The sequence below is a fragment of the Bidens hawaiensis genome, unplaced genomic scaffold (genome assembly GCF_021521415.1).
Source record: "Bidens hawaiensis isolate Kalapana, Puna unplaced genomic scaffold, B.hawaiensis_p1.1 tig00012786_1, whole genome shotgun sequence".
Lineage (NCBI taxonomy): Eukaryota > Viridiplantae > Streptophyta > Magnoliopsida > Asterales > Asteraceae > Bidens > Bidens hawaiensis.
This window is the reverse complement of record NW_027492062.1, coordinates 549,295-572,115: the sequence shown is the minus strand read 5'-3', so window position 1 is coordinate 572,115 and position 22,821 is coordinate 549,295. Positions and strand designations below refer to the sequence as shown.

General features: G+C 36.1%; 2 protein-coding genes and 3 pseudogenes across 3 annotated transcripts; all 5 read right to left on the bottom strand.

Annotated features, from left to right (window-relative positions):
- Positions 1 to 2,603: 2,603 nt before the first annotated feature.
- LOC143542173 (wall-associated receptor kinase 5-like) lies at positions 2,604 to 6,776 on the bottom strand (annotated as a pseudogene).
- LOC143542172 (pentatricopeptide repeat-containing protein At2g13600 pseudogene) lies at positions 6,680 to 9,591 on the bottom strand (annotated as a pseudogene). Its single transcript, XR_013136862.1, has 2 exons — positions 7,470 to 9,591; positions 6,680 to 6,730 (listed from the first exon to the last, which is right to left on the bottom strand). The product of XR_013136862.1 is annotated as a pentatricopeptide repeat-containing protein At2g13600 pseudogene (transcript).
- A 1,132-nt stretch (positions 9,592 to 10,723) lies between these two features.
- LOC143542171 (wall-associated receptor kinase 5 pseudogene) lies at positions 10,724 to 12,255 on the bottom strand (annotated as a pseudogene).
- Positions 12,256 to 12,488: 233 nt separating this feature from the next.
- Positions 12,489 to 13,945, bottom strand: LOC143542170 (wall-associated receptor kinase 2-like). The gene is made up of 2 exons (XM_077034822.1): positions 13,009 to 13,945; positions 12,489 to 12,547 (listed from the first exon to the last, which is right to left on the bottom strand). The coding sequence occupies exons 1-2, from the start codon at positions 13,943 to 13,945 to the stop codon at positions 12,489 to 12,491; spliced, it is 996 nt and encodes a 331-aa protein (XP_076890937.1).
- A 1,465-nt stretch (positions 13,946 to 15,410) lies between these two features.
- LOC143542205 (wall-associated receptor kinase 2-like) lies at positions 15,411 to 18,263 on the bottom strand. The gene is made up of 3 exons (XM_077034847.1): positions 17,303 to 18,263; positions 16,828 to 16,998; positions 15,411 to 16,742 (listed from the first exon to the last, which is right to left on the bottom strand). The coding sequence occupies exons 1-3, from the start codon at positions 18,162 to 18,164 to the stop codon at positions 15,577 to 15,579; spliced, it is 2,199 nt and encodes a 732-aa protein (XP_076890962.1). The 5' UTR covers positions 18,165 to 18,263; the 3' UTR covers positions 15,411 to 15,576.
- Positions 18,264 to 22,821: the final 4,558 nt, after the last annotated feature.

The window sequence follows — 22,821 nt, the reverse complement described above, 5'->3', positions numbered from 1 at the left end:
AACATGATAAGTGTCCCTATTTATTTTACTTTATTAGAATTGGTAGATTGAATTCTAAGTGTCACGCTTTTAGTTTCTTCCTTTTAAATTTCTTTTATACAAAATACAAACTAACAAATGATGAGAGGAAAAACAGAATCCTAAATACGAAAATTGTAAAATTAGAAGACTATAGCTATGCTATTCTTGTAGCATTTAACCTACTTACACAATATTTTACTCTTAACACTTAGAAAGTTAGTTAATAATTTACAATGGAAATAATTAAGATGGCATGTAATATAGCTTAAGTTTCCAACAATGTATTATATTAAATCAAAGAATAATAGTTTGCCAATAATTCTTATTTATGCAATAAGTTGTGAAGATTTTTATTAAAACTGTGCAGCACAAAAACTCAAAAAGTGTACTGAAACCTAGCAAAAACTACATAAAATTATTACAATTTTACATGAAGGTAGATACATGTATTACATCGGAAATTATTTAATGAAAACTCCGAGAATAAAGTAGGGTGCACGAGCCATGCATTTATAGCACAAAAAGTAATACATTACTTTCCAGATTTTATTTTATTATAAATTAATCAATTGTTATCCATGGTCCTAAACCTAAAGATTATAATTAACATTTCCCTTTATTTATCAATAAAAGAGTTAAATATTCTTTGGGTTTTTGTTGGTTAGCAACTCAATTTACTACACATATAAAATATAACGTGAGAATATATATTTTAAAATCCTATGGCCGGCTATCAACGACAATTGCCACATGAAAATTGCTTACTATGTTCATTTAGTAGCTATGAGTTTTTTAAATCATATGTTAGGCCATAGAACACTGTTCGTGTGATTTTAGAAGATTTGTATTATTTTCTTATTTAGAAAAGGAAATGCATGCCCTATACCTTGACAACCATTTCTTATTTGCTTCGACCCGACAATACGCCAACCTGTCATCCATGCTTGCAAAGTCATCCTGAGTATGAACTAGCAAAGAAACAGATGCTTGATTTTTGTGGTATTGCCAGTTTTGAAGTGAACTCCAATCGAATGTTTGTAAATTACAGTTGTAACTTATCATTTTCTAATTTTACAAATTTTCATTATGAATTAATATTATACATTAATTTGAAGCTGAAGGAAAAGAAATATTTAACATAAAAAAATTTGAAAGATTTGAGGTGGTCCAGATTATTGAGTTTAAGCAAGAGAACACAATTCTGGATAGGCTGGTTGAATGTTACATGCAGCAAATTATAATTATATTTATTTATTACTGCACAAATTATTTCTACACCTAATCATTGTGTACTCATAATGTCTTAGTGGCCACATGAGTTGTCATATTTGCACTTAGTAGGTTTGCTTAATTAGTGTTCCACTCACCTAAATCTTTTGTAATGATCCATGGATTTGTGATGCATTATTAAGTATGGGATTTGATTTGTTCTGTTATAAAGAAACATACAAAAGTTGATGTCTATAAACAAGGAATGTGGTTTGTCTTGTGTCTTTTTTCAAAAAGAGAGACTTAAAAAGAGAAAATTCAGAAACTGATTATGTATCTGTACATTACTGTTGGAGTTAATTCCCGGACTCGAGTTATGGGTTGAGAAGGTGGGGCAGTTCGAGCAAACAAATCTATCTCTTTAATTAATTAATAATTATTGCAATTAGAGATAATTATCTATTTTATTTTAGTAGACAGAGATGAAATTTTATTTAATAGATAAATAGGAGCTTGTATTCAACTCTAATTGTAATCGAGCCTCTATATAATCCTAAAGAATTCATGTTAGGGTTAACAGAGAATTGATAAGTTTTGAGTTATTTTCTTTATTAATAAAAATTAGTGAGTTGTGTCAAAATTTTCTCTTGTGTTTAATTCGATTTGGGCCATTAACCGCTACATGTATTTTGTTTAAAAACAAAGTGTATTTTCAGCTAATTTATCACCCAGTTCTAGTGTTATGTTTGCATAGGTTCAATTAACCATGGTCGGCCAAGCCTTGTATCCCCTCTCAGCGGGCACCATGAACATGAGGGTCGGCTCAACATCCGTGGAGGCCTAAAACTAACTATTATGTTGAGGCCTTTTCCTTTTTTTTTTTTCATTATGTGTATAGCGCTAGAGAGTATACAAGAAATATAGAATACGTATGATATGCAGTGATAATGAATATAAAACAGTCCTCCTTAATTTGTGACCCATCAATGAGTTACCAATTCCAAAATAACTCTACTTTCAAAATCTCATAATACATAACTTCTACTTAATATGAAGACCCTGTATAACTAGGGGCCTAAAGCCATTGCCTCATTTAGCTTACCCACAAGACGGCCCTAATGAACATGTATGCTCCACCACGACATCCTAAGAGCCTACTTTCAACATTACTTTAATCTCACCTCACCGTCTCTGTCTAGTTGAGTGAAGTTTTTAAGTCCACTTTGTTATTTAAAACTCATTTGATGAAATATATCACACACAATAGAAAGACAACAAAGAAAAAGATACACAAAATTACTAACCTAATTGGCCTAAACAAGGTGATCAAGTTCACACAAAAACAATATGCGTTATAAGAAACATCGAGCATCTTAACGTGGTTTGTTTTCTTCAAACATCATCTTTGTGCCACCATAGTAAGATTCTGAATCAGTAGTAGTACCATATGAAACTAATGGGACCTCACAAAGATCAAATTGATCGTCTTCAAGACCTAAGCTTCGATGCTCTTGACTTGTTTGTTGCGGACTCCACGGATGAGCTGTGAATTTCCTCAAGTTGTCTAACTCCACGGCCACCTCTTTCATTGTAGGTCTTTCACGACCCTCTGGATTAAAACATCTCCTAATGAGATCACCTACAAGTTGTAGTTGTTCAAAAGTCCCTTCACGTAATATTCGAGGATCAACAATTTCATATAAGTGGTTTTCTTTAAGTGAGTTGACAAAATATGTCGCTAAATTCTTTTCTACGTTGGTTCTATCAACACCAATGGGTTTTTTCCCGGTTATGAGTTCTGCAAGGACCACCCCAAAGCTATAAACGTCACTTTTGTCAGTTAGTTGGCTTGTGCTAAAATACTCTGGATCAAGATACCCTAGTGTGCCTTGAATAAGAGTAGTTACTTGCTCGTGATCTAACGGGATTAACCTTCAGGCACCAAAATCCGAAACTTTTGCTGTGTAGTTATCATCTAGTAATATGTTGGTAGATTTGACATCTCTATGTATGATTGACATAATAGTTTCAGAATGAAGGTATGCAAGTGCACCCGCTGTTTCAATAGCCACTCTTAGCCGATTCTCCCATGATAGCCAACTCATTCCACCCGACCTAGAATGAACGTGATGGAAAAGTGTGTTATTGGAGACATATTCATAAACTAGTATGGGAACTTCCTCTTCCAAGCAACACCCTAGTATCTTTACCACATTTCGGTGGATGACTTGTGTAAGGATCAAGAGTTCATTTATGAACTGTTGTGCTTGGCTCGCATCCACTATTTTAGACTTCTTTATTGCGACTACACGCTTATCAAACAAAACTCCCTTGTACACCACGCCATAGGCACCTCTGCCAATAATGTTTTCTTGAGAATAGTTATTAGTGGCTTTACGAAGCTGCACAGTGCTAAATAACGTCATTGCCTCATGAGACCCTTGTGAATTGAGCTTTTGTTTTAGCAACACGCCCCCATTTTGCTCAAAGAACTTTTCTCGGAGCTTCATTAGCTTCCTCCTCCTTAAACCAAAGAAAATCCCCAATATACCAGACAATATTCCTAATGGGCCAAACACCATTGCTACATGTGAATTGAAAATGAAAAACACTTCAATTAATGGTTTTTATTCTTTGTTTCAGTGAATAATATGATTTTTGAAGACTAACATCTTGAAAGGATTAATATTTAAGGCTATAATATTCGGCATACATCTATTCATGTTTTCATGAAAGAATTACCTGTAACGAAAGCTGTTGAAGAAAACTTCAAGTCTTTGCTGTGTTGGCAACCGTTTTTTATTTTTGGATCGCCAGAGTATCCTGGCGGACAGGTACAATTGTAGCTTCCTGGAATATTTTTGCAAGCACCATAACAAGGGTTGTTTCTAAAAGTGTTTATGGTATTGAATAATTCATCGTTTCATTGAATAATCAAGATCCCTTTAAATAGGGTAAAGGATTACATAAAACAACTCCTAATAACTAGGAAACATAAATCAACTATGATACAACTTCTAGGAATAGATAATGATTAACTAATAATAGATAATGATTAACTAATAATAATAATATAAATATTATCGGCTAAGAGTTTCTTGGGTCTTCACACTCGTTGATGTCTAGAAAAGGAAAACTAAGCCACTGTTAAGTAATGCAGCAAACATCACGATTTTCAGTTTTTTGTTAACCATAAAACAAACTACCTTTAGGTATAATATTTTTCAAGCCCTAAATCATATGGTAATAATTCATGTTATTGATTTTTTTTAATTTACTTCTATTGAAAAATAATAAAAAGTTGAGCACTATAAGGTATAATGAATAACATAAATGCTTTCAATAATTTAAGGTGATTTCTTCATGATCTGCTAATATTTAGATTACTATAATCGGTGTAAATTTAAATCTCCATCTTATTTTCAAAATTATAAAATAAGACACACATCTTATATTCTTCTGTAGACCTTAAAAGAAGAGCAATTAAGATAATATTACGAAGTAGAAACGCCAACTCTTCCAAGATTCAAGTAGCTCTAAGCCATGTTAATTTCACTGTTCCAACAATTGCATTTAAGATATATGAGTAATTTTATAAATATATGTATTTATCACCAACTAGTTAAAAACAATATCATAAAGATTACACTCAATTTCCAAGTTTGGTGAGGGAAATCAATTGAGTAACACATGATCATTCATGTATAATAAAATTAAATCCATCCAATACTTTTCTTGTGTAGAAAGAAAGTTAGCATTTAAAATCTATCAATCCTTTTCTGATATGCTACAAGTAACTACTAGCAAATAAGCTCATTGGTTCTCACCATGTTATATGAAGTCAAATTTATTAATTAGGAATGATCGATGATAAACTTATTCATCGATTTATAAACTTGATGTAGATGTATATGAAGTCGTACTTCAACCTAGGGATGGCAATGAAACCCGAACCCGAGGGGAAAACCCGAAACCCGACATAAATGGGACGGGTAATACCCGACCCATTAGGGTTTGGGATTAGTTTTGAAATTTTTCGCGGGTTTGGGATTTCTAATATACCCGATTACCCGATAACATAGACCCATTTACCCAATTATATATCCGATATAGCTTATTATAGTGTATATATATACTATATTCCAAATATATTATTTGTCGAAACTTGTTTATGTCAATTATTTGAGATATTTTACCTTTATGGTAACCATCTTTGTAATTGATTAGTTATATTTTGTCAAAATCCAGTAGAAACACGACGGATTTTGAGCCGGGTATACTCAATGGGTATTTTATCAAAACCCGATGGGAAAACCCGAAACCCGATGGGTAATTACCCGATTAAAACGCGACGGGTTTGGGACGGACTTTTATAACCAGGTATGGGTTTGGGAATACCTAAACCCGACCCAAACCCGTCCGTCCAATATAGGTACTAAAAGATAAATTTTATCACAAGATCAAGTCATTATTAATTGACATAAAGATCAATATCATAGAGACTTACAAGAAACTGATTTGTTTTTTTAAAGCTGAGCCTTATAACTTTTTATTTGGTTAAAAACATGAAGTAATTAGTCTAATTGATATAAGGAAGGGAAAGGATAATTTGAAACATAAAACATGTAACACTTAAATATTAAGGTACCTTGGCAGCCAGAAGACAGATAAGGGTTTCCTTCATAGCCATCTTTGCACATGCAACGGTATCCACCAGTTACCCTAGTAGAGTTAACACACTTGCTATTCGATTGGCATGCGAAACCATCGGCTGCTTTGGCTTCTTCACAGCTCAGATTACCAATGGCCCATTCAAGCACAACTGAGACATTGCCTTCAATTCTTTCACGTAAAGAAGAGTTATATAAATCGATTGCACCATTAAACTTGAATACGTTCTCCCCAGCGAGAAACGCGTATGTACATTCACCATTTACAGGCTTCCTATAGCCTGCATCATCTTCCTCAAGCAAGGTACTTAGCTGAGGTGTATAGTAGCTTATGTCATGGGCAATGGATGTTTGACAACCACCATTACCTGAACACTCGCCAACTTGGGTGTCCTCTAGATTAGTGCAAAACACCACACAACCTGTAGACTTGTTACCAGACATCGAAATCCAAGCATGATCATTGCAACCGACCACAGTGAATTTATTTTCTGGTGAAAAAGTGTATGGCAAATTCGTAAAATTTGGAGCGATATTTAATAAGTTGGAGGCAGTACCATTTGGCTAATAGCATCTAGTAGCAGCCACCATGCTAGAAACCCGGAGTCTAGAATCAGATATGTTTTTAATCAAGGTGTAACAAGTATTTGTGTTCTTAATATATGCCATGGGTGGATTTGAAGAAGTGTTGCAGTAGATGCCAAACCCGTGGCCCATAGAACAAGTTGAGTTGACACCAAAAGGATAGGGGACAATTAAGTCTCCACATCGGCTCTCGCAGCCCGGTTTTGATATGTTAGTAGAGTTGATGAGGGTGTAGGTTTCAGATGCTGTGAAGGAGAACATTATAATCCACATTAGAACATGAATTTTCATAGCTGTGTTAATCTAACTTTATGTTAGTCACAACTAAACATATAAATTGGTAAGTTATTAGTACCAACTCCAAACTAAATTTTATATTATGATTGGTTGAAGTTGGTAAAAGGTCAATTGTTCACATTGTATTTAAGTATTTCTTTAATTGCTGTTATCAAGTGTACCGGGCAGGGTGAGCCGGCATATATATATTGTGCATCCTATATAGCATAATATCAAATTTTCTAACAAGTTAATTTAAAAAATGAAGAAAAAATCACCTCAAGTTAAAAATTGACTGACCAGGTCGTCACACAATATTACTGATACAGTCATTCACATCTATTTTGCCATATTAACTAAACAATAAACTTCTTTTCATCTATTTTGTTAGTTGGTTTTACTACTTTTTCAAAATCACGAGAACCCAAAAGCTGAGAAATCATAATGCTTGAAGTTTCTTGGAAGCAATTAGCTTAACTTGGGTGGTATGATTCTCAACTCAATTCAGCAATCAACATATCCTGACACCAAAATGTGGATTTATAACAGTAGCGTTTCTTCTTTAACTCAATTTTGTTTATAATTTGACAATCAACATATTATAGTTTTCATATCCACGAAATCAAAATTTTAGGATTAATACAACATTTCTACTTTGATTCTCGATCCTAATGTAAATACAAAAAATATGAGAAAAAACAACCTAACCTGCAAAATTATGCAGCTTCCAGAGTAATCGGTTCTTCCAGTGATTCCAAATCAAAACTCACCTCCTCATTTCCCTCCAACTCGTGAGCATTAGGATTATAACCAAACAACTTCATTACTTTACTAAGTGTTCTCAACACCAGATAAATTTCTTTCTTTTTAGCTTGCCGTCTATCTTTCACCATAAAAACATGAACTTTACCCTCAACTTCAATCCAACTACACCCTGGTTGTTTAACGACACCTCTTTGCTTCATAAGCTTTCTAACTCGTTTAACCTCCCCCCAATTTCCCATCTCAGCATACATATTTGAAAGCAAAACATACGGACCCGAGTTACTAACATCTATCTCTATTAACTTTTCTGCCACATATTTTCCTAACTCAATATTACCATGACCTTTACAACCACCAAGCAAAGACGCCCAAACAACAGCATCCGGTTGCATAGGCATATTATCAATTAAGTCTTTGGCTTCATCAAGACAACCAGCTCGACCAAGTAGATCAACTATACACGCATAATGGTCACTCGTTGGTTGTATTCCAAATTCTTTACTCATTGAGTTGAAATAATAACGACCCTCGTCAACTAAACCAGCATGACTACAAGCAGAAAGTAATCCAATCATTGTAACATGATCCGGTTTCTCACCGGCTGCCAACATTTCTTTAAACAATTCAATCGTTTCTACCCCGTAACCGTTTTGAGCAAACCCTACTATAATTGCATTCCATGATACCCAATCTTTACAAACCATGTTTTTAAAAACTTGTTTCCCCTCTTCTATGGATCCACATTTGGCATACATATCTATAAGCGAATTCCCTACAAAGATATCACTTTCGGGTCCAGATTCAAATCTAAACCCGTGTTTTAACACATGGGCGTGAGCTTGCTGGCCTAATCTCAAATCAGCAAGGTTTGCACACGCGTTGAGAAGATTCCCAAAAGTGTAATGAGTTGGAAAGACGTTATCTTGTTTTAGTTTGCGAAAGAGTCCTAATGCGGTTTCATTATCTCCATTTTGTGTGTAGCCAGCAATCAGCGCGTTCCACGATACTATATTTCTATCTGGCATATTGACAAAAATTGAACGTGCAGTTTCAACGTTTGCTGACTTGGCATAACCGCTAATAATAGAGGTTTCTGTTATGATGGCATTGTATCAAAAATCCATCTTGCTTCTGTAATTTTACTGCACTTTGCATACATATCAACCAACGCGTTGCATATCACAATATCGTCCCTTAGCTTGCTAACTTTTATAACTCGGTTGTGAATTTCCCATCCCAAATTCAGTTTTGACAAGGTTGCACAAGCACTTATCACACTCGCTAGAGTGACCTCATCCGGTTCAACTCCACTATTCATCATTTTCCTAAAAACATCAAGCGCTTCATCAGCCGGACCATTCTGTTCATAACACGAGATCAAACTGTTCCAAGAAACCGTGTTTCGGGGACTCATCCCATCGAAAACCTTTTGAGCAGAACCCACATGTCCACATTTCGAATACATGTCTATAAGAGCACTACCCATATAAACATCCCCCTCGTAAGGAGACTTGGAAACCGAAGCATGAATCTGAGCACCCATTTTCATATCCCTCAAGCCCGCACACGAACTAAGGGCACTACCGTAAGAATACTGGTTCAGCACAAAATCTAGAGCATGCATACGCACGAAAAACTCGACCGAGTCAACGAACCGATCATGTTGAGCAAAACCCGACACCATAGAGTTCCAGGAGCACTGGTCAGTGACAGGCATGGACCCGAAAACCCGGTTGGCCTGGTCTAAAAGACCCGCATTGGTTAAGGCAGATAAAAGAGCATTCCAAGAGAAAATGTTTCTGTGGGGAATATGATCGAACAGCTTGTGTGCATCACGTATGGAGCCAGATTTGGCATAAATGTGTAGTAGCCTATTTAGGATGAAAGTTTCTTTGCTGAATCTGGATTTGATGATGTGGGCGTGTATGCATTGGCATTGGGTTAGTCTGGATGGTGAAGTTGATTTGAGGCATAGCTCCAGAAGGTGTGCGAGATGTGAAGAGTTTGAATGAACCATCTGATCTGCTGGTAACGTATTTAGCCATTCCATTCCATTCCATTCCATTAGCAATGAATCGATTAAAGATTCCAGCTTTCGTTGATGATTGTCAATGAGATCCTCGTTGAAAGTCAGTCTTGCCAACAGGTAGCTTACCTTACCTTCTATTCTATTTTCTAGTATTTATTTATTTATTACATCAGAGGTCCAATCTCCACATTCACTTATCTTATCATAATTCATATGTAGATTTATTTATTTATTTATTTGAAACCATAAACAATGCCTTCTCTTTCTTTGCTTCAATTGTCAGTATGTTGTTTGTTACTTATACGTCCCGCATAATACTATACCGGAGGGGGGGGGGGGGGTTGGGACCTAATATGCTCCTCGTATAGTCTTATACGAGGCGTATTGGTTGGTTTTTTTAGAAAAAAAGGGTGGGTGTCCCTAGAATTCCCCAAGTTTTAACCGAACAAAATTCTAACACCGTTAGTTATACTTTGCCGGAAAAACGTTTTTGGCCAGAAAACTTAACATTTTCATCTCAAGCATCTTTGTAACCTTAGATTGGACATTTAGGAACCCTTTTCTAGTAACAACCCCCCCCCCCCAAAAAAAATTTATTGAGGTCTCTAGAACCTTAGAATCATCATCGGAATGAGTTGGTGGTACTCAAGTGGTGGTTGTGAGTCTGGTGGTGGTGGTGGTGGTCAGGTTGAGTATTCCGGCAAAAAAATATGACTTTTCCAGCTAAAAACATTTTCCCAACGACCTGCAAGTAACTGCGTTAGGATTCTGTTAGTCGCAAACTTCTGTGAACAAATACGTTAAAAGATGAGACCGTCAGCAGTCAACGTTAGTTGGGACCGACAACGACCAAAAGATGATGGCTGAGACTAATAAAAATCAACACACTTTTTTTTATTGATTTTAAACATGTAACATTAAAAATTAAATTAGTGATTCAGGTTGATTTCTCATACTTCTCGCGATAACTTGATTATCAAAAAATACACAATTTAAAATTAGGATGACATCTCTTTAGTTTAAACATGGAGATAGTCCAATCAAAGTAAGGTGATTACACAACATTATTATTAATAAACATTATGAAAGACAACATTTATAACCCTAATAACCATAAAAGGCAGCGATTCTCATGCAATCGACTCTACAAGAAACACCAAATTAACATTTAACGTGGAATGTTTTCTTCAAGCCCCATATATGTGGTATTGTTGTAAGATTCTGAGTTAGTAGTACCACATGAAACTAATGGGACGTCGTAAAGATCAGATTGCTCAACTTCTAAGGCTGAGCTTCTAGTCTCTTGATGTGGTTGTTGAATCCAAGGATGGGTTGTGAATTTTCTCAACTTGTCTAATTCTGCCGCCACCTCTTTCATTGTAGGTCTATCATGACCCTCTAAATTGAGGCATCTTTTTACCAGATCACCTACAAGTTGAAGTTGGTCAAGAGTGCATTCACGCAATATTCGAGGTTCAACAATTTCAAATAAGCGGTTTTCTTTAATTGAATTGACAAAATATGTTGCTAAATTTTTTTCAACATCCGCTCTGTCAACACCAATGTGCTTTTTCCCGGTTATGAGTTCAGCAAGGACCACTCCAAAGCTATATACGTCGCTTTTGTCAGTTAGTTGGCTTGTGCTAAAGTACTCTGGATCTAAATACCCTAGGGTACCTTGAATAAGAGTAGTTACTTGTTCATGATCTAATGGGATTAACCTTGATGCACCGAAATCTGAAATTTTTGTCGTGTAATTATCATCTAGTAGTATGTTGGCAGACTTGACATCTCTGTGTATGATTGGCATAATAGTTTCCGAATGAAGGTATGCAAGTGCACTAGATGCTTCAGCGGCAACCCTTAACCGATGATCCCATGATAACCAATTCATTCCACCCAACCTAGAATGAATGTGATGATAAAGTGTGTTATTTGGTATGTATTCATAAACTAGTATAGGGACTTCTTCTTCCAAACAACACCCTAAAAGCTTTACCACATTTCGATGGATAACTTGTGTAAGGATCAATAGTTCATTTATGAACGGCTGTGCTTGGCTCTCATCCAATACTTTAGATTTCTTTATAGCAACTACACGCATATCAGACAAAACTCCCTTGTACACAACACCAGAGGAACCTCGACCGATAATATTTTCTTGAGAATAATGATTAGTTGCTTTACGAAGTTGTGTAGTGCTAAATAACATCATTTCCTGATCATATCCCCGTGAATTGATCTTTTGTTTAAGCAACATGCCGCCATTTTGCTCAAAGAACTTTTCTCGAAGCTTCATCAGCTTCTTCCTCCTTAAAACAAAGAAAATCCCTGATATGCCGGAAAATATTGCCAGCATGCCAAACACCATTGCTACATGTGAATTGCAATAAAGAACACTTCTATTAGTGGTTGTTGTGCTCTAGGTGAAAACATGGATTTGAAAACCGGAAGCAGTTGAAGAAAAATGGACATACACATGATATTCATAAGTGCTTACCTATACTAAACCTTGTTGACGAAAATTTCGAGTCTTTAGAGTGTTGACAGCCATTTACTATCTTTGCATCACCGGAAGATCCTGGCGGACAAGTACATTGGTAACTCCCTAGAGTATTTTTGCAATCACCAAAACAAGGATTGGTTTCTTGGTCCTGGCACTCATCGATATCTAAAGAAAGAAATTGTCAAAGGAAGAAAGAAAATACCATAATTTGCAGCATATCTTACAAGAAGAAAATTCTCTTGCACTATTGGTCAGAAGTTAATAATTTATTAAGACTTGTATGAGTAGATGAACACAAAAAAAACACAATGCATACAAGAAATGATTAATAGTCCTAATATCAAGACTGACAATAGCATTCACTGAGCCCCATCTCCATCGCTACAAATTAGCTAATAATATATATTTTGTTTACTTTTCAAAAACCTCACATATCCAACTCTCCATTATACACTCGTAATAAAATATAAAGAGTTGAACATGAGCCTGTAATGTTGACGTTAAAGCAAAAAAAAAAAAAAAAAAAAAAAAAAACTGATTGGTTTCCAAGTTTAACCGCGTATGGTTTATGAAGTCATAGTTATTAGGAGGCCAGAATGGATGGATATAATATTATACTGACTGACCTGTAAATTTGACGTTGAGATGATGCAGCAACAGATAAATTTAACTAAAGACCGAGTCAGTTATTGCCACAGTCATCAATATCATATCTAAACTTGTAAGAAAATTATTTACTTTTTAATAATGTGAATATAGATATACTCCAGGAATCATGCAGTCAAGGCTATATCTGTTTATTTTTTTCTTCCTAAAACCAAGGCCTAACCAAACAAATAATATGCAATTATATGTTAAATTTGTTATGAGGTTTAAGGTTAAAACCTTAAAAAAAAATGATAATTTGCAATAAATTAAACAACGTAAAACTTAGAAATAAATTATACCTTGGCAGCCATGAGACAGATAAGGGTTTCCTTCATAGCCATCATTGCACATGCAACGGTATCCACCAGTTACCCTAGGAGAGTTAACACACTTGCTATTCGATTGGCATGCGAAACCATCGGCTGCTTCAGCAGCTTCACAGCTCAGATTACTAATGGCCCACTCAAGCACAACTGAGACATTAGCCTCAATCCTTTCGCGGAAAGAAGTGTCATATAAATCTGTCACACCATTAAGCATGCGCACGTTCTTCTCAGCAAGAAACGCATATGTACATCGATTTAAAGGCTTCGTATAGCCTACATCATCCGCATCAAGCAAGGTACTTAGCTGAGTTTGATAGTAGGTAATGTCTTGATCAATGGATGATTGACAACACCCATTACCCGAACACTCGTCACCATGGATTCTCCCTAAATTGGTACAAAACACCACACAACCCGTAGACACGTTACTAGGCATTGACTCTGAGGTCATCCAAGCGTAATCATTGCAACCGAGAGCAATGAACTTATTTACCCGTGAAAAAGTGTAGGGCGAATTCGTTAAATCTGGAGAGATACCAAACGAGTTGGTAGCGGTACCATTAGGAGAATAGCATCTAGTCGCCACCATACTAGAAACCCGGAGTGTGGAATCAGATATGTTTTTAATTGGGGTGTAACCTGTATTTGCATTTTTAATTAAGGCCACCGGAGGATGTATCGAAGTGTTGCAATAGATTTCAAACTCGTGGGCTATAGAACACGTTGAGTTGGTGTCGATACCAAAAGGATAGGGGACGATTAAGTCTCCACATCGGCTCTCGCAGCCTGGCTTCGCAATGTTAGTAGCAGTGATAAGTGTGTAAGTTTCAGATGTGAAGTTTGAATCAGATGCTGTGAAAGAGAACATTAGAAGTAGTACCCACATTGGAACATGGAATATTAGTTTCATGGTTGTGTTTTGTAGTTACAACCAAACTACTTTTGATATTGTTAATAGAGTAAATCCAACTGATTTATAGTATGAATTGATGCATGAAATAATACTTATGAAAAGGTCAATCGTTCAAATTGTTAATTAAGTAATTCATTAGTTGTTATATCAAGTGTTCCGGCAGGGTTAACTGGTGTAGTATGTATCATGAATATATGTCACAATATCCAATTTTTAATTAACCAAGTTAATCTTACAAAAATAATAGAAAAAAGGCACGTCATTTTAAAAAATGACTGGCCTTGTTAATTACTATATATATAGACATCGTCATTTATATCTACTTTGTAATGCTAAGTAAAAGCCAAATGAGCAAATAACTTTTCGTCTACTTCGTTTGTTGTTATGACTTTTATTTTTAATTTTGTTTTTTGTAAAGTGCCTATTGCGAAAGCGGGAGGCAATCAGATTAAGAAAGCTAAGCTAAGGTGGATGTGTGAGAAATAAAGTTTTTCTTTTTTGCAAAAATCAAGAGTGTATCTATCATGGATAAGACGAGGAAAGAAAAATTGAGACTGTTTGGGTATTTCAAGAGTTGGCAAGTGACAACTTTAGTGGAGGGGTAGAGGAGCGAAGCCCAACCCAAACTGATATGAGATAAATGAATTATTACTGGACTTGCAGCTCTATATAAAAACATGATAGGGGATACGAGTACTTGGAGAGTCAGATTAAGGTTAGTTATGGACATTTAGTGAGTGTATAGACCTGTCTTAGGCTTTATTTCTTTTTCTGCATTTGTGTTTTACTTGGCCTTAGCGTTGTCTTGGTGCATATATAGAACTTTCTACAGTGTATTGGTACTGTTAAGGGGGTTATTGTGACTTTTTATCGTGTCTTTGCATTTTCTTCTTTTGAAAAAGTTTACTACACACATTATGTTAGCAATAGTTTACAACTTTCATTATTAGTACATCTTATATCGTTGTTACTTTGATTCCCTTTTAATATTATCTGGATTACCATACTATACATATAAAAAGTGGGCGAAACCAAGGTTTTATAATCAGTTAGGCGATGTAGGCTGTTTGGTAGAAAGAAAACCGAGACTTGGACTATGTGTATCAATGTATGAGACGTTTTTACTTTTTTTTTTTCAGCAACAAAGATTTTATATGCATGAATAAACAAGGCTCGCAATAAGGTAATAACTAGATAGATATCAGAATACATCCTAAATACAACCAAACACCACAACAGAAACATATCAATAATGTAGCAAACGATAACAAACACATCTCAGCATCGATCCTACTAGCATCAAGAGGGTTACTGACACAATCTACCTGATTTAACACTAGCTTTCTCCTGTAGGGTGCTCCTCTGTGAAAAACTTCCAAAAATATTAACATGTAGTGCAACTTTAAATATTTTAAGTTATTTTTACAAAGAAGTGTCATTTTCCAATGCATAGATTGAGCTCGAAGCAAGCTGAAAATGATGACATAGCAAGAAAACATTAAAGACAACATTTTTAACCTTATTAACCATAATTTGCGCAAATAAGGTACGGTATGCTACACAATCAATTAATACTATAAAAAGCACCAACGTGATATGTGTTCTTCAAACGCCATGTATGTCCTACCTTAGTAAGATTCCGAATTATTAGTACTGTATGAAACTAATGGGACCTCGTAAAGATCAGATTGCTCAACATCTACCACTAAGCTTCTAGTCTCTTGGCGTGATTGTTGTTGAACCCAAGGATAGATTGTGAATTTCCTTAAGTTGTCTAGCTCCATAGCCACCATTTTCATTGTAGGTCTATCATGGCCTTGCAAACTTAGGCATCTCTTTACCAGATCTCCTACGGCCTGTATTTGTTCAAAAGTCCCTTCACGTAGTATTCGAGGTTCAACAATTTCATATAAGCGGTTTTCATTAATTGCGTTGACAAAATATGTTGCTAAGTTTTTTTCAACATTGGCTCTATCAACACCAATGGGTTTTTTTCCTGTTATGAGTTCTGTAAGGACTACTCCAAAACTATATACATCACTCTTTTCAGTTAATTGGCTTGTGTTGAAGTACTCTGGATCCAAATACCCTAATGTGCCTTGAATAAGAGTAGTTACTTGTCCATGATCTAATGGGACTAGCTTTGATAAACCAAAATCTGAAATTTTTGCTGTGTAGTTTTCATCTAGTAAAATGTTAGTAGACTTGACATCTCTATGTATGATGGGCATAATAGTTTCTGAATGAAGGTATGCAAATGCACCCGCGGCTTCTATAGCTACTCTTAGTCGATTATCCCAGGTAAACCAACTCATTCCACCGAATTTAGAATGAATGTGATGGAAAAGAGTGTTATTGGAGATGAATTCGTAAACTAGTATAGGAACTTCCTCTTCCAAGCAACATCCCAACAACTTTACCACATTCCGATGGATAACTTGTGTAAGGATTAACACTTCATTTATGAACTGTTCTGTTTGGCTCCCATCCATTATTTTAGATTTCTTTATTGCAACTACACGTCTATCAGACAAAACACCCTTGTAAACAACACCATAGCCACCGCGGCCAACGATGTTCTGTTGAGAATAATTATTGGTGGCCTTACGAAGTTGTGCAGTGCTAAACAAAGCCATTGCCTCATGTGACCCTTGTGAATTGATCTTTTGTCTCAACAAAACGCCTCCATTTTGCTCAAAGAACTTTTCTCTTAGGATCATTAGCTTCTTCCTCCTTATACCAAAGAAAATCCCCACTATGACCGACAGTATTACTAACAAGCCAAACACCGGTGCTACATGTGAAAGTAAAATTGACGAAAACACTTCAGTTAGTAACATGCTTTATTTTTGGGAACTTAAATCAATTGATTGAAATACCTATAATGTAAATGGTTGGAGAAATTTTTGAATCTTTAGTGTAGTGACACCCATTTACTACTTTTGCATCACCAAAAGATCCAGATGGACAACTACAAGTGTAACCTCCTAGAGTGTTTATGCAATCACCATAGCAAGGGTTGGTTCCTGAATCTTCACATTCATTGATGTCTAGAAGCAATGAAAAAATAAATAGCCTTTTCAAAGAAAGCATAAAACATATATCATAATATTTTAATTATTTCAATATACTGTAATATTATACTGTATGAGATATAGAGAAAATGATGATTAATCTAATTATTAAATCTCAAATAATAAGATAACCTTAATCAACATCAACACAATTTTTAAAGCAAAATAATAAAACATAAATTACGTGTGTTTGCTCCCCATTTATTTTTTGATGTAAACAAGTAACGATACTTGTCATAAATGTTGAAAATGATTTTGATATATTGAAAAGTAAACTGACCTTGGCAGCCTGGATCAAGATAAGGGTTACCCTGGTAACCATTGTTGCATTTACAATGATACCCACCACCATCTACCTTAATGCATGAACTGTTTCCTTTGCACTCTGAGCAATTCCCTGCAACCACCCAATCTACCACCACAGGGACAGTGGCCCATATCCTCTCCCAAACACTCCATTCGCCCGTTAAATCGCGCGCACCTTGAAACTTAAAACTGCCTTCCTCAGCAAGAAACGCATAGCCGCAACGGTTGAAAGACCAAACATCCGTGTGGTTTCTAAACGTATAAATTGTGATATTATAGTTGTCTAGTCCCTTTGGTATAGATGTCTCACAACAGCCCATTCCCGAGCATTGCCCGTTATCTGGTGCGTGTTGTGCTTCGCTACACAATCCAAAACAGCCACCCGAAAAGCCCACACCTCGGATCAAAGAATAATCATCACACCCAACAACTATGAACTTGTTTTTTGGAGAGAAACTGAATGGACTTATTGAATACCGTCCTTCGTAATCCCAACTTAGACTCTTGTCTTCGTTGTAGCACTTATAAGCAACATCCGTCCCTATGCGGAATTCTGAATCTGAAATACTGTATATTTGTATGTCACTTGATTGGAGGAATAGTTTCGGCTCTGCACTAGACTTGTTACAAGTCACGTAAAACGACTCGTCTAGAGAACAACCCGTGTCTTTACCGATACCGAAAGGGTACGGAACTGTCAGATTCCCGCACTGGGTTAGACACCCTGGCTTTCCGATGTTGTTCATAACCTCTAAGGCCGAACTTTTTGTATAATAAGGATTTATAAACAGGCATAGGACAAAATGAAAAAGCATCTCTCTTGTGTGGTAATACATTTTTTGTAGCAAATTATATAGTGTGGGTGCAAGCAACTGGTTCGATGTATTTGTTGACTATTAAGTTATCCATGGACCCTATACATTTAAGACATTAACAAGTAGGCTTTAGATTTTTTGATATGGAACTTTATTTTGGACGCAACTAAAATATCTATCCCATATGCTTGAAAGCTTATATACCATAAGTCAATAGTATTTAATGTTGGGTTATGGAGGCTCGATTGGTGTTGGGCCAGTTCTTTTAGAAGATAAATTGTTGGCAGTTAATTAAAGAGACGGATGGCCCGATTTATTTTTTAGGCCCGTTATTGTTTTCCTGGGGAACAAGTTGTTAACCCTAATCTTGTTATTATAAATAGTATCTTGTACTTGTAATTCCTCATCACGAGTGAGGCAGAGGCAATAAAAAAAGTATCCTGGTTGCAGCCCGTGGACATAGGTCAGCCGACCGAACCACGTAAATCTCGTGTGTCATCTTCGTTTATATTTTCTCTTGCAGTTTTATAGTGTTTGTGTGTGTTTTGCAACCCGAATCCCTAACAAGTGGTATCAAGACCTGAGGTTACGGTTACACACCAGAGAACACGATCGTGAGAGAAATTGTTCGGATCAAAGGGTTAAGTTTATTTGGCCATTAAAACCCAAGTTTTCGATCGGAGGTTAGTCGTTCACCAAACCCCACCGTTTATTTGAATTCATTACCAAGAAAGGAGATCTGGGAATTGATTCTTTTTTAGCATTTGTCTTTTGTGAGCATATGCTATGCCCATCGTGATAAATAAAAAAAAAAGTGTGAAGAAAGTTCTTTTACTTGTTGATCGATTATTTCAAGAAAAAAAAAAGCAGTAGGCCTTTTCTTTATTGTGAATATAGATCAACATGAAGGAAAAGTAATTCTTTTTTCTTGCTTTGTTTTTAAGCCATCTAAGATCAGAAAGAAGCCGGAGAAAACAGGTTCGCGTTTCTTGTTTGTTTCAGTTTCTGATCATTGATTAGGTTTGGAGTTTGGGTATATTTATCGGGCAGTTTAGCCGGGTGGTTTTGTGGTGATTTTCGGGGGTTATTTTGTTTGCCGAGATTAATTTTTTGATCGTGTTACCTAGATCCAAAGTTGGGAATTCTGAGTTTGAGTAATGGCTGAGAACGGGGAACTTCAGATTGAGAAGTTTGATGGTAAAGACTTTGGTTGGTGGAAAATGCAAATGAAAGATTTGCTGGTTCAGAAAGATTTGGACATGGTATTGGGTGAAAGACCGGAGAAGATACAACCAGACGAGTGGGAAACTTTGGATAAGAAAGCCAAGGCGGTTATTAGATTGTCGTTATCGAAGGATGTTGCGTTCAACATCTTGAAGGAAAACACGGCGCGTGGGATAATGAATGCTTCGTCTAATATGTACAAGAAGCCTTTGGCAGCTAATAAGGTTTTCTTGATTCGTGAACTGGTGAACACGAAGATGAAAGAAGGAAGTTCAGTTACAGTGCACATCAACAATTTTAACTCGATTTTGTCAAGACTTGGGTCAGTTAGTATCAAATTCGAGGATGAGGTTCGGGCTCTACTACTGTTATCATCATTGCCAGATAGCTGGTCAGGGACTGTTACAGCGATTACTAGTTCTACCAGTGAGTTCACTTTTGATGGGATTCGGGATCTTATTCTAGGCGAAGACGTCAGACAAAGAAATTCAGGTGAATCATCGGGTGATTTAATGCATGTTGGCAGAGGAAGGAAAAATAATAGAGGTAGTGGGAGTGGGAACAGGAAAAGGAGTCAGTCTAGGACTCGGAAGGATGTGATATGTTGGAACTGTAACGAGACGGGACACTTTAGGAATCAGTGTTCGAATGAAAAAAATGAAAAGAAAGAAGTCAACACAGCGGAAGAATACTCAGAGGATGAGGCTTTAGTTTTTAGTGTTGAAGGTAATGTTGATTCTTGGGTCATGGATTCTGGTGCTTCATTTCATGCTACCCACAATAGTGAAGCATTGCAGAATTTGAAGGAAGGTGATTTTGGTAAGGTTAAACTGGAGAACAATGATGTTCTTGATGTTACGGGCATGGGTGACATGAATTTAGTTACTTCTGCCGGTTCATGGACCTTGAAGGATTTCAGAGTGATTCCAAGCTTAAAGAAAAAGTTGATTTATATTGGGCAGTTGGATGAACAGGGGCATGAGGTTAAATTTGGGAACGGGCAGTGGAAAGTTGTTAAGGGAAATCTTGTCATAGCTCGAGGAAGAAAGAGGGGTTCGTTTTATATGGTCAGTTTATCGTCTGAGGGAGTGACCGACCCAGTTCAGAAGAAGACCAAAGTCCGGTTCACAGAGTCTAGTAGGCAGAAGAAGGTTTGTTTTGCAGGAGATAAACCCAGAGCCACAGGTCAGATTCATGTTGAACGTGCTAGAAAAGGTTCAGAGAAACCATTTAGGGGTTTTCGTGGCAGTGGGAGCATTGGCAGACAACCAGTCAAAGCTTTAGCCAGAGTTACCAGACAGTGGGTTAAAAGAACCAGTATTTCAGTGGTTAAAGTCTCTCCAGAAGATTACCTACTTAATATGGAGTGTGTTGTTTGTTCTCATGCTATTCCAGGATTTGGCAGTTCGTGTAAGTGGGAGCCAGTAGAGATAGAGAACGAGTCGGTGGCCGTTGTAGCCATGACTAATGCGTTGGAGCTCCGGGGAGTTTCGACAGACCTTTAGGTTAACTGATGAAAAGGCAGATGCAACCAGGAAGACGAGGAAGATTACAAGAGGTACAAGTGATCATAATGGAAGGCAGTTTGAAGATTATCAAGCCTCCAAGTGGGAGATTGTTGGGTTATGGAGGCTCGATTGGTGTTGGGCCAGTTCTTTTAGAAGATAAATTGTTGGCAGTTAATTAAAGAGGTGGATGGCCCGATTTATTTTTTAGGCCCGTTATTGTTTTCTTGGGGAACAGTTGTTAACCCTAATCTTGTTATTATAAATAGTATCTTGTACTTGTAATTCCTGAGTGAGGCAGAGGCAATAAAAAAAGTATCCTGGTTGCAGCCCGTGGACGTAGGTCAGCCGACCGAACCACGTAAATCTCGTGTGTCATCTTCGTTTATATTTTCTCTTGCAGTTTTATAGTGTTTGTGTGTGTTTTGCAAAACCCGAATCCCTAACATTTAATGTATTTCCTTATCACCAATCACATCTAATATTACAGATAAGAGACTTTTCTAATCTTGCTTCCAACTTTTCATGGTAATTGAATGCATGACAAGGAGATTATATATGATTTTAAGGTCCCTTATGGATGGCATATTAAACAAAAGAAAAAAAAAATCATTTTGACTAAACAAGCTTTCATTTGACTCCCAAGAACAATCCACCGAAACAAAACACAACTCAAAACAAACATAACAAGTTATAAATTAAATCCCCATCAACTCGCCTAAGTCAAAGCCTCCCAAGTCAGAGAGATTGAATTAAACAAGTTTTGTTTCCTACATTGATCATAAATCCATCATTTCATCTTCAACAAGATGTAATGTAAAACCAACCCGCTCATGATCCACTGAATATTAAGTTGATGATATTATCCTAACTCCTAAGTAATTTTTCCAGCTGTTGTGAAAATTGACGAGCTAACAAATTAGATGCTTCAGTTTGTGGGCATTATGCTTTTGTAAGAGTTTAAATTTTTCTCGTGACATATGTATCTACTTCATTCAACATGGAGAAGTAATATAATCAAATTTTGTTCTGTTAGCAGACTAAGTCTACTAATTTTAAATATGTCTTCTATCATATTCAAAACATTTTTTTATGATAAAAAGATTAATAATTTTCTTTCAATTCGATAAATAAACGTTGTTTCACACATGAGCGGATAAATGCGACTAATTACCAGTTTCCAATGTATTAGACGGTCGGTTGGTTGGTAATTGTTTACTTATTTAAATTGAATTGCCAATTTTTTTCATAGTTCTTTTTAATTTTTATATGATGGATTGTTAAGTGTGCCTAGTTAAGACATTTACCATCAAATTTTATGTCTACTAACTTCTTGTTTGTTTTGCATATGTAAATCCACACAACATGTTAAAGGAGCAAGAGATTGATAATTAAGGAAGAATTCAAGAAATAAAAAAATGAAGACAATCAAAAGTGATAAACTACTTTAATAAGTGATATTATGTGACAAAAAATATGACGCGACAATTCGATTTCTAACTGGTACAGTTGTTAACGGTGTCACATTTATGCGACTAAACCACCAAACTTCATTAGTATGTATGTGTATAATTGCTTAAATAAGGTCGCAGCCTTGCAGGGATCTGCAATCCTTAATCATTTTTGATACATTGTGTTTATGTGTATGTTCTTATATCTTTTACTCCACAACCAATCCTTATTTTACTTTCTTCTTCCATAACAATATTGTTGGCACGGTCCTTTATTGCAGCAAATAACACACAGCAATTGATCAAAACTGATGATCGACTCTTTCTTGATTAATTGAAATACATACTGGACTATACAAAGAAAGACGCTTGCATCTGTTCTAACGCTAGCTGCTGATATAAATAGGCCCATTCACACACACGTAACATAAACGTGTTGATCAGCCCACGATTAAAAAACTGAAAACATGACCCACTACTTTAACTTACAATTAAGCA

Coding starts and splice junctions, on each gene's coding strand:
- LOC143542170 (XM_077034822.1), bottom strand. CDS start 13,945: ATGAAACTAATATTCCATGTTCCAATGTGGGTACTACTTCTAATGTTC. Junction 12,548..13,008: donor TCTGTCTCATGGCTGCCAAG/GTATAATTTATT, acceptor TCAACATTACAG/GCTCATGTTCAACTCTTTAT.
- LOC143542205 (XM_077034847.1), bottom strand. CDS start 18,164: ATGTATTACCACACAAGAGAGATGCTTTTTCATTTTGTCCTATGCCTG. Junction 16,999..17,302: donor TCTTGATCCAGGCTGCCAAG/GTCAGTTTACTT, acceptor CATTGCTTCTAG/ACATCAATGAATGTGAAGAT. Junction 16,743..16,827: donor TCCAACCATTTACATTATAG/GTATTTCAATCA, acceptor TTTCACATGTAG/CACCGGTGTTTGGCTTGTTA.